Source organism: Numenius arquata, chromosome 26 (assembly GCF_964106895.1).
Source record: "Numenius arquata chromosome 26, bNumArq3.hap1.1, whole genome shotgun sequence".
NCBI lineage: Eukaryota > Metazoa > Chordata > Aves > Charadriiformes > Scolopacidae > Numenius > Numenius arquata.
In genome coordinates, this window is record NC_133601.1 from 1,806,527 (window position 1) to 1,817,571 (window position 11,045).

General features: G+C 45.9%; 1 protein-coding gene across 1 annotated transcript; it reads left to right on the forward strand.

Moving 5' to 3' along the window:
• Nucleotides 1–627: 627 nt before the first annotated feature.
• Nucleotides 628–10,164, forward strand: ATP6V1B2 (ATPase H+ transporting V1 subunit B2). The gene is made up of 14 exons (XM_074164341.1): nt 628–775; nt 3,440–3,495; nt 4,108–4,206; nt 4,848–4,941; nt 5,042–5,119; nt 5,627–5,766; nt 5,899–6,000; nt 6,357–6,454; nt 6,687–6,810; nt 7,230–7,380; nt 7,744–7,826; nt 7,918–8,022; nt 8,207–8,336; nt 8,445–10,164. The coding sequence occupies exons 1-14, from the start codon at nt 667–669 to the stop codon at nt 8,585–8,587; spliced, it is 1,512 nt and encodes a 503-aa protein (XP_074020442.1). The 5' UTR covers nt 628–666; the 3' UTR covers nt 8,588–10,164.
• Nucleotides 10,165–11,045: the final 881 nt, after the last annotated feature.

Consider the following 11,045-nt stretch of genomic DNA (forward strand, 5'->3'; position numbering starts at 1 on the left):
TTATCTTTCTTTATCTTTCCTTTTTTCTTCTCTTTCCTTTCCCCTTTTCTTTTTTCCTTTTCCTTTTCCTTTATCTTTCCCCCTTTCCCTTTTCTTTTTTCCTTTTCCTTTCTCTTTCCCTTCCCCCTTTCCATTTCCTTTCCTTTTCCCTTCTCCCCCCTTTCCTTTTCCCCCTCTTCTCCTTTTTCTCCCTTTCCCCCCTTTTCCCCTTCTCCCTCTTTTCCCTGTTTTCTGCCTTTTCCTCCTTTACCTCCTTTCCTTTTCCTTTTCCTTTTCCTTTTCCTTTTCCTTTTCCTTTTCCTTTTCCTTTTTTCCCCTTTTCCTTTTCCTTTTCCTTTTTTCCCCTTTTCCTTTTCCTTTTTTCCCCTTTTCCCCTTTTCCTTTTCCTTTTTTCCCCTTTTCCTTTTCCTTTTCCTTTTCCTTTTCCTTTTCCCTCCTTTTCCTTTTCCTTTCCCTTTCCCTTTTCCTTTTCCTTTTCCTTTTTTCCCCTTTCCCTTTCCCTCTCCCCTATCCCCCTCCCCGCCGCCCCCCCCAGAACCCCGGCCAGCTCCGCTTCCCCCCTCCCCTCCTTCCCCCGCCCCCAGCGCTCCCGGTGGGCGGGGCCCTGCGCGGCGCCGCTATATCAGCGCATGCGCGGCGGCGCGCCGGGACGGGGCGGCGGAGAAGATGGCGGCGGTGCGGGCGGTACGCGGGCTGGTGAACGGCGCCGGGCCCGGCGGCCCGCGGGACCAGGTGGCGGCCCTCACCCGCGACTACCTCTCCCAGCCGCGCCTCAGTGAGTGCGGGGCCCGGGGCGGGCGGCGGGCGGGCTGGCTCTCCCGGGGCGCCGCGGAGGGTGGGCCCGGCCCGGCCCGGCCCGGCCCCCGCGCTGGGCCGCAGGCAGGCCCGGCCGCCCCGCAGCTCCGGCGGCTGAGGCGGGCAGCTCGGGCCTGGAGGCAGAACCGGCCTCCCCCGGGCTGTCCTTCGGGCACAGGCCGTGGTTGGTCTGGGGGTACGCGGGGGGGCCTGGAGAGCTGCGGGCCGGTGCCTCCCCCCCCCGCTCGAGCTGGGCCTTTAATGGCAGCGGGTGCTGCAGCGGCGCCTTCCACGGGCTGGTCCTCTCTAAACACTCCAATTAAACACTCCAGTTAGTCACACGCTGGAGCCAGGAGCCCGTTCCCCGCTGGGTGACACAGGCCGTTTCGGTGTCCTTCGTGAAAAACCTAGCGTTTTTAGCAGGAACTGAAAATTACTGTAAATTGCAGGGGGTGGTGTGGATTCTGTTCTTTTAAAATGAAGTTGAGAAATCTGATGGAAAAGAGGAAATACGGTTGCCTTGTAGAAAACCCTTTGTTGCAGTGTAGTAGGGGGAGAGTCAAAGATGTCTGAACGTGTGTTTTTCTGGCCTTTTTTTTTAAATCTAGGAAGTAATTACACGAGTGACTCTACCTGTACAGGTGAATAGAGTATGTACAAGGTGGTAGCCAGGGAGCTTCTGTGACGTGGTTTCTTCGAAAACGTCAGTCTGGTTTGAAAGACAAATGGGTCACGACCATTCCTGCTCCCCCAAACCTACAGCTCCGCTTTATTCCAGAGCAGAGGCTTCTGCCAAGGCTGGAGCCAAGGTGGCTTCATGTTCAGTTTGTGTTTCTCCGTCTAGATTTTGGCTTTTGCCCAAACTGACATTTCCTGGGAGCTGGATATGAAAAACATTTCAGTTGCTTTTGATTTGCCGTAGAACTGGTTGATCATAATGGAAACAGGAATTTTGAGTCGGTGGCGAGCGGATTTCGAGGGGAATTGATGCTGATTGATGTCAAGGAACTGTTTTCCCGTGGACAAAGCAAGGAGTGTGAGCCTCTTCCCGCTGTTGGAGGAGGAAGTGCTCATGAGACAGTCATGAGATTAAATGGTTTGCTCAAGATAATGTTTTCCATTCCTTGCAGACGGTGAGCTGCAAACACTGCTCAGAGCAGAGTCCTCTCTGTAGCATAAAGTCTGTGTGGTTCTCCTTGCTCAGGGGAAGGAGCAGGCCAGCTTGGGCTTTTTATAAGACTAATTTAGGGACATGTGATGTCTCAGGGTGTTCAGCAGGATTTTGATGAGAGTAAAACTGATAAATAAGAGTTCCAGCCTTAGACTGTCTTATACACCCAGTGACCCTCAAACCTTATCTAATACAGTTTTGATTAGTGCTGTTTAGGAAACTACATTGCAACAGTTCAAACGGTTTGTTTAAGTGTAAATACTGCGTTGTTGACAGTGTAGACAACACATGGTAAGTGCTGAGCCTGGGCAGACTGAAGGGTCGAAGCCAGATGATGAATCCCTGTGGCCTGGTGCTCATGGAATTTGTGATCTTTCCTAGTACCTCCAGTGCTGGTTTCCTCTGCCTTGTAGTGTGACCAAGAATGTGTGCCGCTGTCTCTCCTCTTCTGCAAATGGCTCCACTTGCTCATTTTTCCCTCCCAGGGATAAGTGATTAAGAGTCACTCTCTTGGTCACTGCTCCTTGTGATCCTGATAAAGCTTTGACTCGATATTACTTTTTTCTGTGGGTCAAGTGATGCTGGGATACTCTTGTGTCCTTGGAGCAACACAGGAGCATGGTTTGCTACATTTTCACAGCTTTTCTGAATTCTGGGCACAGAAGTTTTGTGTTGTGCTAATACTTGAGCTGCTGATGTTTAAGACATGAGCCTTCTGATGAGCTGGCTGTGGCCTTTTATCAGGTGTCAATCCTTAAGTTAAGCCAGGATAACCCAAGAGTGGGAGGAGTTTGGCTAAGGTGAAATTCCACCTTTTACAATGTGGTGCGTTGACCTTTTCTTGGAGACAGGAAAGGTATTGTAAGGTTTCCTTTTAGCAGTGTGCCAAAATATACCGTAGAAGCTCCGCTCATCAGCTTTTGAGTGCAAGGTGTTCTTGTTTTGGTAAGTCCAGGCTTTGACATGGGCTGTTCCAGTGTCATGGAGCAGGATGCTTCTGTGGTTAAAAAAGCCTCGAAGTTGAGTGTTGATAGTAAGGTCTTCTCGCCATTTGTTGGACACAAATTGTAGTGGCATCATCTTTATCACAAATTACAGATGTTCTTATACCTGCTTTTTAAAGATCTTGCAACTGCATTTTTCTTAGTGTACGATGTCAACTCTGTGGGTGTTTCTGGTGGCATCCAAATTGTCCCCGGATATAGGCTTGGAGTGAATTCCCATGACAGACAAGAAAATGGCAATATTACATATCTTAATATTACCTCAGGTGCTTTGCAAGTAGCAGCAAAAAAAAATGCTGGCCACGCAATTCAGAATCTGGTCTTTCTTGTAGAGTTCATAACAAAGTGATAGCTGAGCCCAAAATCTGCAAACCCGAGACCGGTGATAGGAATGAAACTTGAAAACCTTTATGTAGGATATTTCTGATGTTCTGAGGAAGTACTTGACTTGTGGCTTGTTTTCTTTCAGCTTATAAAACTGTCTCGGGTGTGAATGGCCCCCTAGTTATCTTGGATCAAGTTAAGGTAAAGTTTCATATTTTAATGAATGAAGCCTTTTTTGAGGGAGAGTTTATAAGAAAAGCTGTGACAGATTAAATCCAGACTGTTGTGAAATCCGTGGGTCCACTGAGCAATTTTAGTGCAAGATATGTTTCTAACTGCTGAGATAAATGAGAATATGTGAATTGCTGTGAACCTGAGGAGGGTTATCCATGTCCTGGAAGAAAGGGAGAGTGGTTGAGACTGTTGGGGAAAAGGGAGGAAACATTGCTTCAGTTTTACCAAAAATCCCTCAAAATGTTGTCTTAAACTTAAATGTGGAAATGTACGTATTCGCTTTCTTGTTGACCTTTTTGTTACCAAAGTGTGAGTGCTCTGTAAAAGGGAACTGTTTTCACATTACTGGCAAGCTGCTGTTGAAGGCAAGCAACTGATGGCAAAAGCAGCTACAGGCAAAAGCCAGCTTTTTCTTGTGTGGGACACTGCATCGTGGCTTGTCTTGGGATGAGTCTTGTTCTGATGATAAAATTAATTTTTTAAAAAATTCAGTAGTTAAGCTTAAGCTTTCTTGAAACTGATGACGTTAGTTTCTTCTGGATTTTAATGTCTTCCACCCTCTTTCTTGCTCATCTCCAGTTTCCTAGGTACGCGGAGATTGTCCACTTGACTCTTCCTGATGGCACAAGGAGGAGCGGGCAGGTGCTGGAAGTCAGCGGCTCCAAAGCTGTGGTTCAGGTACGATTAAGGCCGGGAGTGCCTCTTGTTGCAACAGAAAAGTACTTTATTAATCAGCATCTGAGCTGTGTCAGATCTGTCTTGTCATATGTTCATTTGGCACTGTAAATTAAACAAAAAAATCACCTACTTATTCCAAGTGCATGTGCCATGAGTAATTTCAGAAGACTGAAACGAGTGCAGTGATGTTTTTTACTTGCATCCCCCCTCCCTAGATTTCTTTGCTGCTACATTAAAGGAATTGTACTGTAATTTTACAGTATTAGATTCAAAATCAGCTCCTTTGCTGTGTGGCTGCAGGTATTTCTTCTAAGCAGCTGTTTCTTGTTAATACTAATTTTTATCTGAAGAACTTCACCCTGTTGGCAAAGGGAAATACTTGAGATCAAAGGAACGGCACCATGTTTGTTGGTTGCTGCTGTTACGCTTCATGAATTTTGTTTAAAGTGGGTTTTTATGTGCTGTTTTGTACTCGTGAGCTGCTCTTGAAATCCTTTGCTTGCTGAGGACGGCCTTGCTTTTCCGCCCTGTGGCTGAGCGAGTTCTCCAGCTGTGAAGCAGCATCCTTGTGTGTTAATTTGTAAAGCACAATACTAACTCCTTTCTCCTGCGTTCTGTCTTTTCTTCTGGTGTATTTACAGGTGTTTGAAGGAACTTCAGGTATTGATGCGAAGAAAACGTCTTGTGAGTTTACCGGGGATATTCTTCGAACCCCTGTCTCTGAGGATATGCTTGGTAAGTGCTTGCATCTTGCTTTGAGGAACGAACAGAGTTATCCCACACTAACTTATTTTCACAGTAACTTACATTTTGATTTTATTGCTGTTTCTTGTAGGCAGAGTATTTAATGGATCAGGAAAACCTATAGACAGAGGCCCCATTGTCTTGGCTGAAGATTTCCTTGACATAATGGGTATGTTCTTAATCCATTTCTGGTATGGAGTTAACCACAAATCTGGTATTTCTGAATGTTACCATAGTTTTAGTTTTGAACACAGGATCTAACTGTTAGGGGGAGTTTAATCTTATTTTTAAGTGTTTGCAGCATCAAACTCAAATCTACACAAGTGCAGGATGATGAGGTGGCAGAAAATAACTGCTTTCGGTAATGCTTGGAAGCTGTTCTTTGAAGTATTTGTAGACTATCTTAATTATACAGCCTGCAGAGATAAAAAGCTAGTAATGTGGTAGGCTTTTCTTGAAAGTGCTCTTACCGTTTACATGACCATAGAATGACAGAGTCTTGGGATCTAGAAAAGGCTCATCTAAAGACCAGGTGCATCTAAAGATTTAAGTCTAGCGGTGGGGTTTGCACCTTTTGATGTGAGCCTTAGATCTGTGCTCAAGGTCAGTGGTAGCTTGATCAAGCTTCAAACATCTTAATATTTTTTTAAGAGAACGCATGTTATTTCATGTACAGGTCAGCCCATCAATCCCCAGTGTCGCATCTACCCAGAAGAAATGATTCAAACTGGCATTTCTGCTATAGATGGTATGAACAGCATTGCCAGGGGGCAGAAAATCCCCATATTCTCAGCCGCTGGCCTGCCCCACAATGACGTGAGTACTCAGAGCTACTCTAAACAGTTAGTGGCTTGCATTTCTCTGAGGTTTAAAAGTAAACTAAGATAAATTGTGGTCTGTGTAATAGCATCAAATATACGGCTGGACTGAAACACACTTTTTCCCTAGATTGCAGCTCAGATCTGTCGCCAAGCTGGCTTGGTGAAGAAATCCAAAGATGTGATGGACTACAGCGAAGAAAACTTCGCCATCGTGTTTGCTGCTATGGGTGTAAGTCAATATTAATAAATAATAAGTAAGACCGCTGAGAGTAGCTGAACACTACTTTGAAAGTGCTCTCTGTAGGTCTTGTGTGTATAATTAAACAGTGATAACTTGGCTGGCGGAATGGCTGAAAATCCCAAATGGCCAGAAGTGCTGTGTCTGATCCGGACAAAGTATCTGAAACTTAACATTTCTAGCCTGGAATTCTAGAAATACCTCATTCTTTTGGGAATGTGGGGAAGTCTTCATGATACAGAGAGCTTTGCTTATGGATTATTAATGAGGTATTTAGACCTTGATATGATGCAAAGTGAGTATGCTGAAGTCTGGTCTGGCACTGATGCCTTAATCTTGTGATTTAGGTGAACATGGAAACGGCTCGGTTCTTCAAATCAGACTTTGAGGAAAATGGGTCCATGGACAACGTGTGTCTGTTCCTGAACTTGGCCAATGATCCGACGTAAGTAGTAACACTCTGGTGGTTGGGGGAAGGCTGCAAAGAACAAACCTTTCTGGTGTCCTGCCAGATGTCTTCTGGTGGCATTTTGCAGCAAAGTTGAATTATGAGATGCTGGCACTCCAGTTGGTGCACAGAGCAGGTTTTCAGAGGATTTAAGTATTTGTAGCTTTGGACTATTACTTTGCAGCCTCAAAGCACTTGCCATAAATAATGCCCTACTGTTCTGTTTCAGCATTGAACGCATTATCACTCCTCGTCTAGCTCTGACAACGGCTGAGTTCTTGGCATATCAGTGTGAGAAGCATGTGTTGGTCATTCTGACAGACATGAGCTCCTATGCTGAAGCTCTGCGAGAGGTACGTGTTTAACTTGCGTGCTGGGTGTTGGCAGAAAGGGTTTCTGCTGTAAAGTGGGAGTGTAAACTTCTGCTCAAGCTGTTACAATTGGTATTCATTGCAATTATTAAGTACCCAGTGAGGGTTTTGGTTACTCACTGATAGTCTATGATTATGTTCAGCAGTCAAAAAACCATTGCTTCAGTGATAGCTAAACTTATTTGACTAGTGGTTTGATATTAGTGTCTGATTTGCCTTGGCATCTTGTCTGTCAGACATGGTTGTGGTGACATAATTTCCCATAATAGGGTTTTGTGTGGCTGTATTTGGGTATCACCTGCAGGAGGAAGTACTTTCATCCACTTTGTGTAGCTCAATTAGGGGAGACGGTGAGTCTGTGTGATCTGATTTCTTGGAAATGTTTTTCTGGGTTGCCTCAGGTTTCGGCAGCTAGAGAGGAGGTGCCTGGCCGCCGTGGCTTCCCAGGTTACATGTACACAGACTTGGCTACTATATACGAGCGTGCTGGGCGCGTGGAAGGCAGAAATGGTTCCATTACTCAGATTCCTATTCTTACCATGCCCAATGATGGTGAGTTATTTTCAAGTGTTTTTAATAAATAACGCTTTCAGGGACTCCTTTGGAGCAACCTGCCTTGTCTGGAACACAGCAAGATCAGGAGGTCCTTTGGCCTTTACGTTTCCATTTGAATATTGCAGTTCTTGGCTGCCTTCTCTGTGTTGCTATTAGAAATGCTTTGCCCATTTCAGACTTCAGGACTCTTCTCCACCCGTTATCAGGGGTGCTCACAACTCTAATTCTTGCATAAGAGCACTTAGTGATATACACCAACTGATGGCATTTTACTCTAGAAGTCACAGCAAAGGCTGCTACATCAGTGCTAGAATGGATATAAAAGGTCTGAAAACTGTCAAACCATTTTTTTTTCCACAGATATTACTCATCCTATCCCTGACTTGACTGGATACATCACTGAAGGACAAATCTACGTGGACAGGCAGCTGCACAACAGACAGGTGTGTACCTTACCCCCTAGAACATATTTAAGATTACTCTGTCCGTTTTGAAATACTGATGTTGGAATCCACGGATGTCTCTTCCCTCCAGATTTACCCGCCTATTAATGTCTTGCCCTCCTTGTCTCGACTGATGAAGTCAGCCATTGGAGAAGGAATGACCAGGAAGGATCACGCAGATGTATCCAACCAACTGGTATGTAAAAAACCTCGTCAGAGAAGCAGAGTTGTACTTCAAATATCCCTGTCACTATACAGTTGTGATCCAGAACCCTCCTGAGGCTGCTTTGAAGCACTGACAGTGTTTAGTGAGACCCCTTGGGTTTGAACAGAAATCATTACCTGGGTGACCAAGATAAAAGCACTTCTGTTTCTTCTAGTATGCCTGCTACGCTATCGGGAAGGATGTGCAGGCGATGAAGGCTGTAGTTGGTGAGGAAGCTCTTACCTCAGATGATCTTCTGTATCTGGAGTTTCTGCAGAAGTTTGAGAAGAACTTTATTGCTCAGGGTGAGTGTCTGTTCTGAGAACGTCACTGGATGCGTTAACACCTCATAGGTCTTGTTTCCAAGAGACTCTTTCCTGCCCCATATTTCAATCTGTGGTTGCTTTCTGCAGGTCCTTACGAAAATCGCACTGTTTACGAGACCTTGGACATCGGGTGGCAGCTTTTGCGAATCTTCCCCAAGGAGATGCTGAAGAGAATTCCTCAGACAACGCTGGCCGAGTTCTATCCTCGAGATTCGACTGCGAAACACTAGCCACAGCTTCATCTCTAACTCCTTGCTCTGTGAAATGCTGTTTTCTTTTTTCCATGTGTTGGTGTTTACTCGTTGCCCTTAAAATTAAAACCAAGAATAGGTGACATTTGTGCCAGTGTTCCAGTGCACACTGATACCAGTTTTTAAAATATCCCTTCTTCCAAAGCCTGGATCTTCAGGAAAATACTTAGGCCAGCTCTTACAAATGTGCAATAGCTATCGCCAAGCTTGTTCTTTGATCTGGACTCTTTGTAGACATTTCAAGGGGAATGTCAGAGGATTCCCAGAAACTGCAAATCTTTACTTTGAAACCGGGAGCCCCACGTGGTTTAGAAAACGTTGAAAGAGCACGAATGTGACTTCCTTTGTCCAAAGCATCTGCTGGGTGTGATGGTAGGCGGTTGCCGTGCTGCTGGTGGAACAGATGGCACCTTGCTCTCCTGTCTGAAGACCAGGCTGGTCTGTGGAAAGCATGGTGCGTGGCAATGTACCTTTCTGAAAAATGCCAGACACTGATTGTTTTTTTAACTCTGGCTTAAGATTGTTAAAGGTATGTGTGAACTGAGAACACTATCGGGCACAGTAGGTGCTTTTCCACAAGCAAAAGGGTTTTTTTCAGAGGTCACAGGCCAGTGTGTTGCTACCTGAACGCAGCATGATAAGGCTTAATTACTGAATTGAAGGTTTCAAATTGGAATTTGCAGAGTAAGTTTCCTACTTACCCTTTTTCTTTTTTTCTTTTCTTTGAATTCTGGAAATGCCAGAGACACGCAAGAGCAGCTAAAGCGTTCCGAGATCAGTGGTGTCCCAGCAGGCAAAACTGTAGGTGATTCAAGGCTTTGTGCTGCTACTGAAGGGGATTGAGATGTGGGAAAAAGAAGCCACCTTATACCTGACACAGTTGTACTGGTGGGAGACCAGCTTTTAAAGTATGGCTTGTACCAAACGATGCAACAGGAGAAAGCAGCTGAATGCGGGAATGGATATTTTGAATTCTGTTACAAAGCACGCTCCGGGCGGCACTGGGTCCCCAGCCCTGTTTGAGACCGTTGTGGTTTGTGCTGCAGGCACAGATTTGGCCAGCCAGGAGAGCTCAGCGTTCCCTAACACCCCAAACTTGGCTGGTCCATTCAGTGTTGGGTTTGGGGTTGTTTGGTTTTGTTTGGTTTTTTTTTTTTTTTCCCTGAATTGGCCGAGATGAGGCTCGGAGCCCAGTGCTTGGCAGGCTTTCTGCTTTTTTCCCAGGCTTAATGTAGTCTAAGCTCTGGTCTAGCTAACCAAAGCATGTTGCACCTCTCTGAACGCCTCTGGTGCTTGTCTGGGAAGGTGCTAACATGACTGGGACGATAAGTGTACTAATTCCAGCTTGCCCTGACGTCTCCTGTGTGCAGTTCTCTCTCTAGTTTGTTCAGTGTTCTCTGTAACTTGGACGCAATAGCAACTTTATTCCAGTGCATTCCACCCTAAAGCTGTGTCAAGTCTATTTTTCTCGAGGTAGGGACGGGAGGTCGGAAGTGTTGGCATGAGAATACTTTAATGTAGAGAATATCTAAATAAATTAAATATGGAAGGTGTTGAAAAAAAAAAAAGGCAGTTTTTGTGATTCTGTGGTTTAAAAACAACCTTGGGGTCTTTCAGTGGTAGCTGCGGTGTCCTTTCCCTCTGGGATCCTCTTTACCTGAATGAAACGTGCTGAAAACACTTTTCACCTCCACTTCGGTCCGCACAGCGAGGGCCACTTGAGCCACCCCCCCACTAGTACTTTAAGGAGGAGGATTTGGCCTTCGGCTTCAGGACTGGAGTGCTTTGTGCCGCTGGAGGGGGTGGGAGGCGCAGTCACGGGTCCAGGCTCTGCAGGAATGTTGGGGAAGGCGCTACCCCAGGGGTCTCGGGATGCTTCGCACCAGAGGAGGGTAGGAGACCTTAAAAGGCTGCTTGAAAATGAACTTAGGCACGTATTGACTTTTAAATTTTCCATACAAACAGCACTATTAAAGAGGGGGGGGGGCTGGGTAGGTTTATTCAGGTGTTCCCTGGGGGGTGACTCTGCTTAAATCCCTGGTGTTGGTCCCTCTCTGTGAACTAACTCTCCTGGGGCTTTGCAGCGTGGGCTGGTGAAGGTGAGAGACCGAGAACGGTGTGAAATGGGGAGTTCCTGAGTTCTCCCTGACCCACTCCAGGGAGCTGGAGGTAAACCCCAACACACCTTCCTCTTCTGAACAAGGTGCTCGTCAAACCCAGCCCCTTTCTGAAGGGGGGGAAAAAACAAAAAGCCCCTTTCTGCTGATTTTGCCATTTAAAGACCGGAGCCCTGCTGTGCCCTGCACCCACAGCACCCCCCCAGAGTTTGTTCTGACTGATAGAAGCCTGAGGCTGCCTCTGATCTTCTCCTATTAAATGTTGTACTAAGCTATAATTCGAGCTGTTTCTTATACAGAAGTACAAGTCCTTGAGGTAG